The sequence below is a fragment of the Chelonia mydas genome, chromosome 16, assembly GCF_015237465.2.
Source record: "Chelonia mydas isolate rCheMyd1 chromosome 16, rCheMyd1.pri.v2, whole genome shotgun sequence".
NCBI lineage: Eukaryota > Metazoa > Chordata > Testudines > Cheloniidae > Chelonia > Chelonia mydas.
The window spans coordinates 15381773-15399795 of record NC_057857.1 but is presented as its reverse complement, the minus strand read 5'-3'; the positions used below and the strand labels follow the sequence as shown (position 1 = coordinate 15399795).

Here is an 18023-nt window from a genome sequence, read left to right as displayed (position 1 = left end):
TAGACATCGAACAATGCATCTAGAGTCAGAGTTCAGGAATCCTGGATAGAGTTCCTGTCCAGCAGCGGGTCTTGGGTGCTCCTGGTCATCTTCGGCACCAGTAAATTTTCCCCAACAAACCCCTCCAGTGCCCTCTTTTGTCACTCTGTACAAACCTACACAGAGCGAAAATCTCCCCACTTAACTAGCTACAGCCTCCCTCCTTACTCCCAATGCAAAGTCACAAGCTCCAGTACTCCATAGTTCCATACAGCTTTGGTGACAGTGATACTGGGTCTGGATCTGGTTTGTCCTCACAGTGCTTCTTCTCGCTTCCGTCCTGGGACGTCCCAGGTCAGCTGCTCTGTCCCTCCTGGGCTTCAGGCTGGTTCTCTACTGCTTCAGTGTGTGAGGCGCGTGCGTGCGCGCGCGCGTGCACACACACACACACTCTCTCTCTCTCTCTCTCTCTCTCTCTCTGTTCTCCCTCTCTCTACTCTCCTCTTCCTGGAACAACCAGCAATTCCTCTGCCTGTGTATGAACTTTTAAAGGGGTCATGCTCTCTAAACACCAAAGGGGTAACATAAATATTAGGGGCAAAGAGTCCTGTGGCACCTTATAGACTAACAGATGTATTGGAACATAAGCTTTCGTGGGTGAATACCCATTTCGTTGGATGTAAATATTAGGTTTCTTTAAACTAGAGAAAGTGTGATTTTGATATAGTCTCTTCAGGTTGAAATTATCCCAAAGTGCAGTTAACTTTTACCAATATAATGACCAAGTAGATTTCAAAACACTTTACAAACCTGCATGATCAGCAGTGTCTCTTGCACAGACTTGGATACTGCAACCTTTTTTATTAGGGGCAGAATGGGGATGGAAAGTTGATCTGGATAATGGGCCTATTACCAACGCTTTCAGGAAAGTGCGATGGATTTGTTAACTTCTACCTGGACATAAACTAGAGACCAGCAGAGGAGTCTTTGGTGTAATATCTCATATGAAGGACAGAACCTTTATTGGTCCAGCATTTTTAAGGTGATGTTGCAATTTTAGTATTTGGGTAGGAGCCTAACTTTGGAAGCCTACCTAAATATATGGACTCTATCACCATCCTTTATGAGCCCCTCACAGTAACCTAGTCAAGAAGGGGAAATATTATCCCCTTTGTATGCTCTTAAACCCTCTGTAAAAGAAGTATTTAATAGAGCTGAGGACTGAATCCAGACCACCAATCCAGTGCCTTAAATGCAAGGCCAGTGGCGACTCTGGAACTTCTCTTGTTGTTCACCACCATAGTGACTTTTTATATAAGGTTTTTGTTACTTGGCTCTTGTTTTTCAGTCTCTTCAAAAACTTGCTATAGGTGAATTATTGCGGAGATTAAAATCCAAAATGTTCCAATTACAGCTCATCCGGAGGAGCTTGTACTACTTCAATTAGCATGAAGCAAGTTCTTAATTGTTTTTATTTTATTATTTTTTCTTTAAACATACCTGCCTGATCCCATTAGACTGAAAATAAAGAGACATTTCAGTCAACAATTAAATATTGGCATATCGGGACGAAATGATACTGGAATTCCTTTGCTAATCTAATTAGCTCTTGGTAATAGGAATATACTGTTTTATTTGGTTTTGCAAGTCTCCCATTTCTTTCACTACGGTGGGTTGTGAAGTTATGTTGCCCCTCAATTTTCCCCTTCTTTCCAACATCTTAACCCTTCTCTGAAAGTAGTAAGGAAGGACAAGGTTGATAAGTTCGCTGATTTAGAATCAGGAGTTCCGTACTGAATTTTTTTTGTTTTTTGAAAGAAAATATGAGACAAAACTACACTTGAAGGCTGCAGTCTGACACTAATTAAAACAGCACTTACAGCATAAATATTGTGCTTAGAGAGAATGGAATAAAATAGACATAATGGAGAGAAATTCTAAAATATACAATGTTTAAAAACAACACAGACTGAGAAAGACACACACTTTGTTTTCCTAGCGTGCCATTTCAGAGAGCATTTTCCAATCTGCCAGTCTTGGGAAAGGACCCACTCAACCCTCTTCTGCAGGCCTGGGGAGCAAATGTAGGTCTCTTTAGAATGTTCCATGTGGAACTGAGGCAGTGACACTATGCGTATGGCTTCAGTACAAATAGAAGCCGTTACATGGAAGAGATTTTAATAGTAGTGCAAGCTCTTTAAAAGAGGACAACTGTAATACTGGGATTTGAAGGAAGAAAAGTAATGGGATAACAGTTCTGTTACCTCCACAGGTGGGGTACAATACTTGTTGCTTAGGCATCCTAGTGAGTTGGAAGGAGTGTGGGGAATATATTTAAAAAAAGAAAAGAAAAGGAGAACAAAGTGTTCTAACTGAGTTGGAAATCTAGAACAAATACATGATGTCTGGCTTTCCTATTAATTGAAAGGCCGGAAACCTAGTTCAGCAAGAGAAAATAAATAAGTAAATAAATTGGAGAACCTGCTCTTTTGGTCTGTTGATGCTGTTTTGACCAAGTTGAGAATTCAGCTATACTAAAATGATCAAACATTGTTTAGAAATTTTTTTTCCCAAACTGGCCTCATTATCTGAGATACTTTTTTAAAAGCGTATCAATTAAAGTAATGTAACTTCTCTCTTGCCTGCGTTCGTCTGCAAAGATGAAACCGAGGGAGTGTTCTGTTGGCTTGCTCATAGCTGGGTTCAAAAGAACTACTACAGCTTTATCATAATAAACTCCCTTGTTAGCTGAAAGGGTGAAGTATTTTAATGAGGGGCAAAGTACTGTGCATCTTAAAAGGAGAGAAATGTGCATGTTTTTGCTAATGTTATAGTGGTCTTAGAAAGTCCTGTGATGGATAAGGATCTGTCATTGCTTCCAGGAAGCCCCTATTCTCAGGGAGGTTGGAACCAGATACTTTTTAAAACAACTCCCTCTTGCTTCCCCCTCACCCCCACCTCCAAAAGCACTTTATTTAAAATATGATATACATATGTGTTCCTGTAATATTTAAAATTAAGATTTTGGAAAAAGTCACCTTGGGGTTATAAGAATGAACACACATGAGCTTTCTGGTTTTAAACATTTTTTTTTTTTTTTTTTTTTTTTTGAAGCAAAAGTAATTACTCAAAAAAGAATTCTAAGGATTGTTAATATGTCAATTTATTGCACACAGTGAACTGACATGATCAAATGCTCCAGGTGCTTTTTCAGTTTCTGCAAGCTAAATAATATCTTCAGTAAGTGGAGTGTAATGGCTTGTTTTGTCAGCAATCAACACAAGCAAAAGGCCATTTGATATGATCCTAATGGTAAACTTTGACTGCCAGAACCTGGGACTGGACAATAGGGGATGGCTCACTGGCTAATTGCCCTATTCTGGTCATTCCTCCTGAAGCATCTGGCTCTGGCCACGTCAGAAGACAGGGTATTGCGCTAGATGGACCATTAGTGTGACCCTATTTGGCCAAACTTATGTTCTTAGCATTTCACTGGTGGTAAAGAGCTTAGCTTCTCACCAGCCAGTTGGATTTCCCCAAAACTGAAAGTTACATGGATGAGTTGCTGTAATAGTGCTTTTGAATGATGGGGAATCCTGAGTGGCTGATGTGATGATGATTTTTAATGCTGTCCAATATGTCAACATTCAGGTACAACAGGTAATTTACATATTTAATCTGACAGCTGTTGCACACATTTAGCTGGCAAAATGCTAAACGGTAACTGTCAACAGCAGCTTGAGGGTGGTGATCACTGAAAATATCAGAATACAAGAAATTTCTGGCAGTCTAGCCATAGCATCTGATTTCTGGGACTGTTTTTATTGAAACAGTATGGTTACAATTGGAGAACAAATTATTTGGAGAAATATGATACCGGTACGTATGCAGAATACCTTAATGAAATATTTAGAGCGTCTGTGACTAATCCGTTCGAGTCACATCTTTGATGTAACAAGTTAAGTAACTCATGAAACGGCTTATTGGTCTACTCCTTCAAGGTGCTCAGCCTCCATTGAAATTAATGAGTTGAAAGCACTCCACATCTCACAGTAAATGCTGAGCGCTGATTGGACCCTAAGGGATCAGGCTGTACCATTCTTTCCTGAGGAGTGAAGGCAGAAATCTTTTCAGTCACGTGACAAACTCTCTGAATGATGCTCAGAAGGAGTGGATGGACCAAGTCATAGACTTCTTGAACTGGTTTCATTCCTCTCCCTATTTGTATTGAATCCATTCTTGACCTATGTCTTCTGTTAAACATCCCAGGCTGGCTTGAGCTACAGAAGCCAAATATTTTTTCACCATCCAGAAGATAGTGATTTGGCTTTTGAACTGAGTAAAACTAATAGCAAGTATTTTACAGTTTATTCATGTGAAGGCTATGATTCTTTCAATATTTTGTTTTTAAGTAATACTAATAATTACTATTTATACTAGTGTTTCAAAGCACTCCCCCCCCCCCCCCCCAAGAAATGCTGGAAGTATGCCAACAGAGGTGCTTGTGTCCTGTATCACCTATATAGTAGTAATACTGAGAGCAAAATAAAGGCGTTGAACTATTGCATGCCAGAGTGAACAAGTAGAGACAGGCAAAGCAGTAAAACAATGGAGTAATACTATGTGAAATTATATATATTTTGCACTGTCTTAAACATTATCTCAGCCGGTCATTAAAGACAGCCTCATTACCTAATGTTGCCAGCTTTCACTAATTTGTTGCGAATCTCATGTCTTTCTTAAATGTAATTTTCCTGGAGTCAGGCAATTGCAAGAGAATCTCATATTTCTTTAGAGAATTTCTAGCCTTCATGGCTGCATAGAAACTCTTGAAAGCACCTTAAAGGCACAGAGACCACAAGGTAAATAAACGAACCCCACAAATTTTTTAAGTAAAAAACCTGATTTTTTTTTAAAGGGTCTGACTCATGACTTTTGAATAGCTGGGGTTGACAATACTGGTTGTATATCCCATCTGTAGGATAATTCCTATACAGGAAATTTCTGATGATAGAATGACTAGCAATTTTTTAATTAGCTCCTATAATAACTGTACTGTAATAATTTCGTGCTGGGAATAAGGGACTTTCTAAAAAGCCCATGAAACCAGAATAATAGAAAGGGTAACTGCAGATGGAATAACAGAACAGAAAACCTAGAATAACCAGATATGATGAAAAGATGTATTCCCTTCCCCCAGTCCTTTATTCTGCTCACATTTGACCATGCCATAAAAAGAACATCTTGAACTATCTTGAAAAGTAGAGAACTATTATCGACCTTTTCGTGGTCCTTTTTGAAACAAGAGTTGCTCTCGTGGAACATTAGGAGATAAATGTGTGCATTGTAAAGTGTACATTTTATGTGTATATACCACATTATGCATTAAATCTCATGCCTGTATTTGTAAATAGTAATAAATCTGAATTACCCTTTAGCCTTGGTTCTGTTTTTCAGAACCTGTGACTAAGGAAACATTTTCCCAGTCTTTTTGGTTCAAAAATGCATTGTGTACAATACAGTATGTGATGCTTAAATAATGTATAAATGATATTGGACAGGAGTTTCCTATCAGTTTTATTAACTTTGACCCTTTCTCTCATTATAAAGATTTAAAAAAAAAAAATTTTATGGGCCCTTATAGATTTTTGACAGTTGGGTCTGTGTTCCTGGAAGCATAGAATGGGGTGTGTGTGTGTGTACACAATTAACAAAAAGTCACTGAAGTCAGCATTCAAGGACATAGTTTGTTTTCTGGAATACTAATTTTTTAAAAAGGGTACATACTTTTCTTGTACCTGGCCCCTAAGTGTGAAATATACCAGGAGGTCTCCGAATAGTATCACATTTTAAAATGGTAATATTAAGAGTTCATCTGTAATAGTACTATTTTTTGCTCTTTCTTTTGAGCAGGTGGCCAAAATGATGCCATTTGGGTAAAATACCTGTCATGCCACTCTGCACAGTGAGCATAACTCTTCCAGAGTAGTGTCAGCAGGGACAAAATGGCTGAGTTTGCACTGATCATAATAAGATGCAATGAATAAAAGGGAAGGGAATGTTCCTAGAGCCAGGAAGGGGTCTCCTGCCAAGCTGTCTTTCCCTTTAATTCCATAAAACACTGTGCATGTTGCACTCATTGCAAATTCTGGTAGTGGAGATAGAAAACTAAGCCTCTGACATTTTGAAACATTGTCTTTCAAACTTGTAGTGTCCCTTTCGTTCATTGATTTCCCATTTAAGAAATTTGTAGGAGAAAAACAAATTTGAGCAAAATTCATTGGTCTAAGATGAGTTGTTAGAGCAATATGATACCCCTCCCTTTCCCTAGCTGAGAGTAGTTCTGCTTTTATTAAGAGTGCTATACATCTTTGTCTGTGTCATAGTGCTGTATAAATCACATGGCAAATCGACCAAGTAAATCAGGAAGCTGTTAAAAAAGCAATAAGGATGCTCTAAACACTGACATTTAAGTCTTATTGGCTCACTGGATAGCTTCATTCATTTTTAGAGTAATTTTCAAGGAGATAATTTTAATTGGTTTTGTTTCTTTCATTTTCAGTCACAAGAGTGTAGAACGGTGGTGTATAAGTGGATTTTATTTTCTGAACATTGTTAGGTTATGGCGAGGAAGCTATGACCTTCTTATGTGGTGGTCATGGGATTAGTTTCCCTCAATTGTAAAATAGCTGACCTTTTCAAAACAAATGTATAGACACTTTGACAAAACACTGATATAGGGCTACAGATATGGAAAGAATTCCACTTGGCTAACATTGAATAAATATCTGGTGCTTTTTACTTCAGAATCTGGGGTAGGGTGAACCTCATTGAGCAGGATGGTTTAAGAAGTGTTAAGGTTAATTTGTAACTTATCGATTTCATAATTTGGTTTCACCATAAAGACACCAGTATGTCTATCTGAGAATGAGCTCAGTAAAATTGTCTTCCATGTTCACATACATCCTTCACATATTGTCTTTCACTGTCAACTAAAATAAATGCCTGGGGAAGACAGCTACTTCAGATGAAATTTTCATTTGCAAAATGAGCAGGTGCAAGCAATTGGGAAAAAAAAGCTAGATTTTCCTAATGTAGCCAGCTTCCTGATCCTCTTCTTTTAAGGATCCCTGAATCTCTTGGTTTATTGTGTATGATCTGTTACCCATTCATAAATAATTATTGTTATATCTGTTTGTATAGTAAAATATTACTTCCTTAAATTAATGAGAGCTATGTCCAGGTTCACAAATTTATTTTGCATAGAGCAGCAAATTATGGGATCAGTTTTCCTGGCATCTGAAATAAATATTAAAGAGAAATTGGCTGCCTCTGTAGGATTTAGGTCAACTTGGACACAACATACTGTCCTTAATTAGTTTGTATCTGTAGCTTATTAAACACTACAGTTTTTTTAATATATCGTGGGCTCTGCTTTCAAGCCTAAAAGAGTAGTCTAGCAGAAATTATAATATTGGTCACAGGTCATTCACATAGATAAAGCCTCCTATAAAACTAGCATGGTGACTTCAAATAGGAAAAAAAATCCGAATGGTTGTTGGAGAGAGAGAGAGAGAGAGCGAGAATGTTCTACGGTTTTATGAACAAAACTGGGTTTCAGGAAATATTGATTCTGTTACTGACTCACCTGCACAACTGCTGTGTTATCTTGGTCAAGTTACTTAACCTCTGTAGCTTAGTTTCCTTGTCTATAAAATGGGAATATCTACCTTCCTCATGGGCCTGTTGTAAAGTATAACTTGTATTTAATGTTCGTAAAGTGCTTGTATGGATGGTGCTATAATGTGCAAAGTATTAGTTGCTGTCTTACTAGCAGCAAGTAGCTGTTGTGTTACTAAGGATTCAGGAGATGAAAATCTGAGATGTACAGAATATTGCAGTTGGGCAAAGAGGAGGATTTTTAATGCACTGTCTCTTTGCTGATTTCACTTTGCTCTCTAGTTGCAGTACCATGCAGGGCTAGCGTCTGGCCTTTTGAATCAACAGTCTTTGAAACGTTCTGCCAACCAGATGGGAGTATCTGCAAAACGGAGACCAAAAGCCCAACCTACAACTCTTGTTTTACCACCTCAGTGAGTAGTGGAACATTTTTGAGAGAATTCTTATTGTGTGATGTTTTTTATTTTTAATTTAAAAAATTAACCTTGTAATATTAAGAGGCTTTTGCTATGGGCTTGCTCTATAGAGGAGTGAGACTAGTAACTGGATGGGGACTATGGGTACCATGAAAACAATGAATTGCTGCCTATCAGTCTCCCTGAAAATTACTTTGGACTCTAACAACAAATCTGAAATATAGGAATTCTCCTTTCCAGATGGCCTTGAAAGTATTTTTGCAAGATCAGATTGACATTGAAGCAAGATTCTTCATTAACTGATCAGTGACTAGGAGATTTGAGTAGGTCTTTTCAGAAAGTCCTAAAAGACTGGAGCCAAAAAGTCTTTGGTGCTAGTACTTTCTTGTCAAATGCCTGTTCAGTCCATCTGTTCACCATATGTTAATTTTTCATTGGATTGAAACCTCCTTTACAGGTGACAAGCAATTATGAGGACACCTAGAAAATGTTTAAGGACACAGACAACAGCACTCTAGGCAGTCTGTGTTGCGATGCCAGAAACACCGAGATACCCACAACTAGGCTTATAAATAAGTAAACTGTTTAAAATATTTAGTTATGTATAAGAAAAGTATTATATTAGGAAATGAAGTGTTAAGTGATTATTCAGGGTACTGACCATCATTATAGCTGGTAAAAATGGACTGCTGCCTTTCACGTAGAACAAGATCCACTGATGTATAAATATTGTATTGCATCTCTGTCACTGGAGTCTGTGGCACTGAGTCAGTGCTGGACCTAAAGGAAATCCAAGCTTTCTTAAGATAAAATGAAATGAGAGCAATCAGCAGAGTTTTCTCCTTGTATAGTAACTTTAAACAGCTAGTAATTCAAAAATCTATAAACTGTTGTATCTTCTTACCGATATATCAATAGCAGGCTAGTTAAAAAGGCTGCTTTAGCAAAATTACATGATGTGGAGCCAAATATCACTCTGTGTTGTATCAGTGTAACTGCATTGACTTCAGACTGCGGTGGTAACTTAGGTAGACTTTGGTTGAATGTGTATATTTCTCTGGCAGAGGAGTTAAATTTATTTGGTAGAGAGAGACAAATTCCATTTTTAATTATGGTTCATGGGCTAGAGTATTGTGTTGCCAATTCTCTCAGTTTTATTCTGAGTCTGATGACGTTTGTTGTTTTTCCTCATAGCCCCAGCTTCTGAAATCCTATGATACGGGAAAATCTCAGCTTACTTTTTTTTTTAACCTTTTTTTTTTTTCCTTTTTCTTTTAAATCATAACCTTCTTGGTTGCAGAGGGAAGCCTGAAAATGTGATCAGAGTATGTAATGGGTTGAATAGAGCCTTAGTGTAGTAACTAAACTTGTTGTTATGGTCATATTATTGTTATTTGTTCAATTTGTTAACCTTATTGCCACGTTCAGCATCACTCAGCTCACCTTAAGGATCAGCTATATTTCTCTTCTCCTCCACCTCACTTTTTCCGCCCTCTTCCTTCATTAACTTTTCTATTCTCTCTCTTGTCACTGTTCTTGTGTCACTTCTTGTTTCTTCTTTCTGAATTTCCTTCCTGCATCAACTTCCAATTGCCACACTCTTACCCTTAGGCTTTACTCCCACTTCTACCCCATTCTGCCCCTAAAATAAGCAATGAAAAAATTAATGTTTACACTTTGTATCGTTAGGCTTCAGAATCAATATGCCAGTGAGATTTTTTTTTTTTTTTTTATTGGTAGGCAGGGAAGTTCACCTCTTGCAGCCTGTCCGCAGACTCAGACTGTACTGCATCTGTCATACTTGATTCATGTTTGGAAGGTTTTCTTCTCAATCATGAGAACTAGAATTCCCGCTCCTCACCCCCCAATGGAAGCTGGGTATATGCAAATTCTAAATATTTCCCATGGACCACATAAATTCATCATGAGGGCTGGATCAGGCCCATCGTCTGGATGTCTAACTGCTTTGGCCAGTGGTGAGAACAGAATTGTGGCAAGTTTAAGAGGTGTCTGAATTGTTGGCAATTTGAAAGATACAGTTGTTTGAAAATGTGGCTGGCATAGTAATGTCACCCTGGGAACATCTCTTATTCAGATTCCTTCCTGCCTGTGATTAGTGATTCAGGGCCAACAAAATAAATTGCAGCAGTTGAAGGATTATTGAGATAAAAGGGTACATTATCAATATTTTCCCACTGGGGTGCGAACCTTTCCTCTGTGTTCTATATTTCCAGGTGCTCAAATATTCTCAGGTTTTTGAGGGGGGGAGAGGGAAGCTTACTCAAATATGTTGCATGTTGGGAGATCAGTTGATGCCTCGGTTATTGTATGCATATTGTATAACTACATGCTGTGGTGCTATTGCAGACAATCTCCAGTAATCCTGGTTTCTCTAATAGTGAACATATAATTGCGTTTCCGTGGATTAAGATGACTACATGTTGTGCTACATTAATTAATCAATATTTGATGTGCTTGTTCTGTCTGATATTTTTGTATTTGACAGTTCATTGTTATGTTTAATGTGACATCTTATATCAAAATATAAAAATGGAGCGACAAATGGATTACGTTGTCCCAATTGTGCTACAGTTTCATGGGTATAATGAGTTCTCCCTTCTCATTTTTCCTCATTCCTCATAACAGCAGAAGCAGCATGGGAAGAATCTTCAGCACAAACAAGATGTTTCCTTGAAAAGGCATTTTAGGAAGTGAAGAATTCTTCCCACCACTTTGCTATTATTTATGCCATGGAAATTCAGATATCTTGTATCTGTTGTGTATTTGAACAAATAAGCATTTTTTTTTATTTTGACAAATATTCTTGTTTCAGCAAAAATATTAAGTTGCAGGTCTTTAGTAGCATTGTCTTTAGGGATTCAGTAACACTTAAATGTTATTCAGAGCAGTAGCATTGCTTCAAATTTTCTTAGTGCACGGGGAGATAAAACTAGCTTTGCACTTTCACCAAAAGGCCCATGTGCCAAACCATATTGTATGCCATGGTCAGATCAAGGAAAACTGAACCAGTCTTCAGCTTATGTTGGAATCCATTTTTGATCAAAGTTGTAAGTGCCAGAACTTGATCACATGTACTACGACTGCAGTGAAAACCAGCTTGCTCTGGTGCCAGCCTGTCTTCCACAGATGGTGAAATTCTTTGCACAAGCAGATACTCAAGGACCTTTAAAGCAAACGCTTAGAAGTGAAACTGGCTGTAGCTCGAAGGCAAGTGTAGGTCTTTCCCCGGTTTCAGCAAGACTATGACCTTCGCTTGGTGCCAGACTATAGGCAGTCTGGATTCCTGCAGAACTTTGTTGAAAACTCAAATGAGCAATTCCTGAGGGTGAGGACCAGATGTTTAATGAATTCAGGTACAATTCTATCCCGATGAAGTAATCGATGTCAGACAGAAGAGGAATGCCAGGAAACTACCACTCTACGGCTCAGGAAATAAGATGGATAATGACATGGATAAAGAATTTTCTGAAGGCCTTTCATGCTGGCACTGTATCCCAAAGGCTAATTATATCCAATTAGTAGCAAATGGAGCAGTTACATTCCCTTGTGAAGCTGGCAGTTCAAAACTTGAGTCTCCCAGATGTGGTGGTGCAGTGTGCTACAGTGCATCACAAATAGCCCAACTATTATAGGGTTTCTAAACTACTTTAGCAAGCTGTATTTCAACCAGAACCTATTACATGTGTTCTTTTGCCTAGCAACAGCATGTTTACTCAATAACCCCTTTGGTCTTTTAAATCCTTACACTTCTGAGCTGGAGACCAGAAAGGCTTCTGAATATGCCTCTCTAGTGCAGCTAAATATAGCTGGTTAAAATATAGAATATTCCATTTATTTGAATAAATGTTCATTAGAAAACTGCCAATAGAAAGAAGTAGTAATCTAAAATATTTTTTCTTAGTGGAACAAACAATTGTAAGGAAAACAGACTCGGTAGATTTATTCATACTTTTTGACATGAGTTTGGGCTGGGATGGGTTAGTCTTAATTACTCTTGAAAGATGTACATATTGAAGCATCAGCATAACATATATATGGCTATAAATTTGACTGCGGATGAGTATTGTAAGAAGTTGAAGGTTTCTCATCTGTTTAAAAGGAGGAACAACCATGTATTTAGTGAAGCCATCATTTATTTCTTATGGGAAAGGCATGTGGTGTACAAACTTTCAGGAATCCCTAAACTTAAAAGGCAGGCTACATACTCTATGAAGTGGCTTGTAAGTATTGCCAGTTATTCGTTGAGCGGTTGCAGATATGTATTCCATTCAAGTGTGTGAAATCCATTTTTCTAAATTCCAGGTAAGTACATTTTTTAAAAAGACTAGTCTGTCTCTTCCCTTCTGTTAAAGAAATGGCATCACTCTGGGCCCTTAATACAGTGCTAGTTGCTCTCATGGGTCTTCTGTTTGAGCCCTTGGTAACCTGCTCTCTGTCCTTTCTTTGCCAAAAGGCAGCTTTTCTCATAGCCATAACTCCCTCAAGGAGGGTGAGAGAGTTGCAGACTCTCATGCAGGACTTCCCTATACAGAATTTTTTAAAGATAAATATGGTGCTAAGGCAGCATCCAAAATTTATGTGAAAAGTGGTGTCACGGCTTCACCTTAACCAAACATATATTAACCTGTATTCTATCCTAAACTGCATTTGAGTACGGAGGAATAGCTCCATCATATACTGAATGTGAGATGATGTTTGGCATTCTACATAGAGAGGACTAAGCTGTTTAGTCATTCCTCTCGACTGTGTCTCTTATGCAGAGCAAGTAAAGGGTTAGGCAGTTTCCATGCACACAGTCTTTAGGTGGATTACTTCCTACAGTACTGCAGCATATGGAGTACCTCAGAGACTGGTAGCTGATTCAACTAGGGCCCAAGCCACTTTGGTTGTGTTCCTCAGTGCTGTTTCTATATTAGACATTTGCAGAGCAGCTATCTGGTCTTCAGTACATATTTTTACCAAGTATTAGGCAAACTTTGAGAAAGTGGTTTTACAATCATTCTTTAGTCTCTGAGCCCCACCTCCTCCAGTTACAGGTTTTTAATCACCTGAGTGGAATATACATCTGCAACAATGTGAAGAAGGAGAAAAATGTTTACTAACTGTACTGTAACTGTTGCTGTTCAAGGTGTGGGTGAAGGTGCGTATTCCACCCACTGTCCCCTTCTGCACTGGCATCATTAGCACTGGATTCTGGTGTGAAGGAAGAGAGGTGGGTCAGGGAGGCACTGCCCTTGTATAGCCATGGGAAGGCCTACGGTGCTGAAAGGCATGAATTTCACCTGGACAGGTGCTGTTAAGCAGTTACCCAAGTTTGATGCGCTTGGTGTATGAACCCCTGAGTGGTATACACCTCTGCACCCACATCTCAAAGAACAGTAATTATAGTGCAGGTAAATAACTGCTTTTGCTCTGCTATCGTTGAATCTTGACAAGAGACTTCTAGTGTTGTTTGCTTTCCAGTAGCAGATTTCTCTAGCAGTTGAGTGGGAGAGGAGGAGGAATGTTATGATGGTGGTCCATCTCTCTCTTCTGATAGCAGAGATCTACAAAAGAACATGTCTAGTGATGTGCTTCTTTCTCCCCTCCTCGGTTCTAACAGGATTTCTCCTTTCCACTGAGGAGACACATTTGACTTAACAAACTTCTTGTCTTTCTCCTGCCTTCTGCTGAAGAAATGAGGACTTGATTTTCAGAGGTGCTGAACACCTTCAACTCCCATGAAGATAACAGGAAGTTAGATGTACTCAGCACCTTTTTAAAAACTAGAGTTGTGGTCCTGGTTTTCAAATTGAACAGGAAACAGTGACTCTTGTTCTAAGTTCTCTTTAAATTTCAAGTAATACTGGACATGGTTAATGTAATAACGTATGCTGTATTATTTCTTTTGGCATTATATGTTGAAAGTAAATTTTCACTCATTAAATTGGCTCCAAGGATCCCTACTCCTGGACTCCACATGCCATGGCATGTGGAATTCAGTACTGCTGAAAGCAGTTAGTCTTAGGAAGGTGCTCCATGCCAATGCACAGCCCTGCTGAGAGCACAGCAGACACTCTGATGTGTTACTGTACAGCTGAGAAACAAGATCAGCATGAAACACTGTGATATGGTGAAGAGAGAACAGGGTAACCATAGTGAGCTCACTTTATTTATTCTTGGCATTATACTTGTTGGCAAACACAGGGTGGTCTATTAGTATTAATGAGATTTTTTTAGGGGTATCATATAAAGACTAGACCCAATAGTTTGTATAGCTTTATAGATAACTGAACTGGAGTATTGAAAAAACACTCTTTCCTAGAACTGTTCCAGTATCTAAAGTTTAAATTATTCCCTAATATAATGGTTGAGATTCTCACCACTCTGGATGTTTAAGGTCTTCCATTATGACGTTCATTGTATTGGGAAAATAGGTTTCTACTTGCTAAGAACTCTCTGGCTCGTGGCTCAATTGACAGAGAGGCCTGAGTATAAATGAGGAGTAAAGTTTTTTCTATGTGGGGGTTTTTTTGCGGGGGGGTGTGGTGCTTTTTTTTTTTTGTTTTGCTTTAGGGCTTTTTACTTTCACTGGAATATAAATGTTTCCAATATATTTCCTAAACTGACAAAGAAAGCATCTGAACTAAGTGTGTGAAAGTTTCTCTGAATCTAAATTCAGGCCTTTAATCTACTTTCTGTGAAACAGGACCAGGAAAATGACTCCTTTATATAGAAAAGACATCTATAAAATTGTTCAAGAAATCTAACGTGCGCAACTGAAAGCCATGAAAATAGTTTCTTTAATCTTTGGTTTAAGTCAGGGAGTTGTAGGAGGAACATGGCCCAATGGGTTCTGCCAGTCACACACTTTCTCACTCCTTAGCATTTTCTCCTTGTGAATGCATAACTGCAGCACTTTGTTACACACATTAATAGGAGAAGACACCTTTGTGTGGGCCCCTCCAACTAAGATGTCAATTGGGGGATGGAGGATCTAGAAACTCCTTCACTGCCTCTCCTCACTGGTTGAGGAGTTCATCTCTTTGGGGCCCTCTGCATGAAATTGAGCAATCAGCATTCAAATAGCAATATAAATGGTTTTGTAAGACACAAGAAATGGTTTGCCTACTGTATTTAGATTTCTTTTTCATAAACTAAACTAAATAAGGCATTCCCATTTAGTTACAGAAAAATGAAAATAAAACCTTGCGTATCTTGGAAATCATTCATCTTTGATCACTCACTGGTCAGCCTGAGTCTTTTCTGTCTTGGAGATCTTCTTGGGAGTTCCCCATCTTCCACCCAACTGGTTATTTAAGCCCCTGTGTCCATGGCAAGTCTTAGGTGGTTTCTAAAGTTCATCATCATATCAGACAGTCCCCGTCCATATCCTGCCTTATCTTCAACTAATCCTTTCAAGGTAGCTGCATGGGAGAAAAAGGTCCTTTGATGATGATATAGCTTCCTTTCAAACACTAATTCATTGGTTTAGCAGACATCTCTTTTTCTAGGCTGAGAAAAATAAAATTACAGATATCCATAACTCAGGTTTTTACCTTTCTTTGTTTCATATTACATGTCACTTATTGACATGCCATTTTCTCTTTCACAGTCAGTTTTTTTTACCAATTTTAATTGTATTTACTTTTACTTTTTCACACAATGCACAATTAACCTGTGTAACTCATTGCCATGGGGTGTTGTGATAGCCAAAAGTATAACTGGGTTCAAAAAAGAATGAGATGAGTTCATGGAGGGTAGGTTTGTCAGTGGCTATTGGTCAAGATGGTCAGGGATGAAATCCCATGCTTGGAGCAACCCGGAACCTCTGACTGCCAGACCTAGTGTCGTCTGGGTTAGAGTGCCGCCAGTCCACTACCACTTTGTGCTGGCTGGTTTGATAGTACCATAGAATATTTGGAACAGCTAGTTTGCCTGTTTAATGGATCTGTACAAAGTATCTGCACTCACTCTTGATCTTTTCTTATTCCATATATATTCTAACATTCTGTGTATTTCAGAAACAGATTATTTTTTTAAATGAGTACAAAGAATGTCCAAACTGATAAACTTTCATAGGTTTTTAAGGCCAGAAGAGACCATTATGATCATGAAGTCTGACCTTTTGCATTATACAGGCCATAAAATTACACCCAGTAGTTCCTGAACTGAGCTCAGTAACTTCAGATTCCCAGTTAATTGTGACAGCTAATTTCTAAATCTTTGGGAAAAGGGACATTTATAATGGAAGTCCTTACATAATCCTAACTAATAGTATGAATGGTACTCCAACACTTATTACATCATTCTATAAAGAGCAGTCTGGTGTTTAGTCTCAAATTTAACTTTTGGAAAGGTTTCTCTTAAAACTATTAAAGAAGGAAATATCTAAAAATCTGTGGCAGCAGCTTTTGTTGGTTTTTTGGGAAAAGTCATCCAAATGTCTTTGTGCAGTTCTAAAGTTCTGCTTTGCCCCTACTGTCAGGGCTGTATTAAGTGGCAATATTCATTAAATACCACAGAGATGATATGCAATAAAGAAATAATCCTCAGGCCAATGTCTATACTTCTCTCCAGAAGAGTTAAAGTTGAGAATGTAATTAAAGATTAAAACACTGTTTGCATTCTGGAACATGGAGATACCTTTTTGTACATGATGGGGAATTGCATTAATAAGGAAGAGATCAGTTTCCAATAACTTTCAATACTAGGAGCTCATTGAATATCCTCAGTCATATTTAAGTTTCTCACAGTATTCCTTTAGCTTTACTCTTGCAAGACAGTTCAACTGGAACTGTAACAGGATATGTGCTGCTCCAGTTCTGTGACTCTCTTGCTTTCCTAAATTTAATCTTTTTTTATATGAAAAAGATTAAAAGTTAGGTCCTTATAGTGCAAGGCGGCAGTGATTTACATGGAAAGGTTTAGTTACCTTTCAGTATATAAATTTGCACTATGTAGCTATGTCATTTACCTTAATATTTGGTGTCTTCATGAGTATGCATGGTTTGCATCATGTTAAACTTTTTTTCTCATTCTCTTTGGTAAACACACTAACAACTAGATTTCCTTCAGATGGTTTTGAGTGGAGCTATTTTTGTGTAAGTTGCAGTGCAGTACTATAGGATGAGGGCACACTTTTTATTAATAATTAATTGGCATGCTGATATTTGTGTATTCAAAAAATATTTGTGCACCTTCGTGATAAATTCTGGAAACTATATTCCTAAAACCACTCTGCAGAAGCCTGAATAGAAAGTGACTGTAAACCTTTCTGTGCTGATTATTTGACTTCATCAACTTGTTAAATATCTTTTACTTTCACCAAGAGAGCTGTTACTAGCCAATGGGTTTGCACTGTTTCTATCCAGAGCATTACAATAAATAGTAATTCTGTTAAATATTTTTCACTTGCTTTGAAATAAGATCCACAAGTGCTTTGACAAATAGACTGAAATATTATCTAGTTTCACTGTGGCTTTTGTAAGTACCTGATTGTCTACACTAGCCACGTTAGAGCACGGCCACGGCACCACTGTGACGTGGGCAGTGTAGACATGCTTTATTGCTGAGGGAGAGCTCTCCCAGCGATTTAAAAAACAAACAATCACCCCTAACGAGCGGTGGTATCTTTATCTCCCGGTGATAAAGTGCTGTCTGTACTGGTGCTTTTCAGAGCTAAAACTTTTGTCACTCCGGGGGTGTTTTTTCACACCCCTGAATGACAAAAGTTTTAGTGCTGATAGTGGCAGTGTAGACACAGCCTTAGCAACCTCTGCTGAAAGGCTGTTTTGAATTGGCATTGTAGGCTTTTACTGGGTTGGAGAGAGATCTGCCACTGGATGCATAGAGAGCAGAACTGTGAGTTTCAGATTTCGATGTGTCCACTAGACTTTCTAGTTGGTGGACATGTGTGTATGTGTGGAGTAGCCCCGTATATGTAAC

The 18023-nt window shown here is 38.3% G+C and overlaps 1 protein-coding gene across 3 annotated transcripts in view; it reads left to right on the top strand.

Moving 5' to 3' along the window:
* The window catches only part of MED27 (mediator complex subunit 27), a 173480-nt gene that overhangs the window by 56938 nt on the left and 98519 nt on the right, over positions 1-18023 (top strand). For 2 of the 3 annotated variants that reach the window (XM_037879433.2, XM_043530238.1), the window contains exon 3: positions 7942-8072. In XM_037879433.2, coding sequence (XP_037735361.1) covers positions 7942-8072 — 131 coding nt within the window. Of the gene's footprint in view, positions 1-7941; positions 8073-9815; positions 10636-18023 lie in introns of those variants that run through there. The other variant, XM_043530239.1, reaches the window with a different exon arrangement.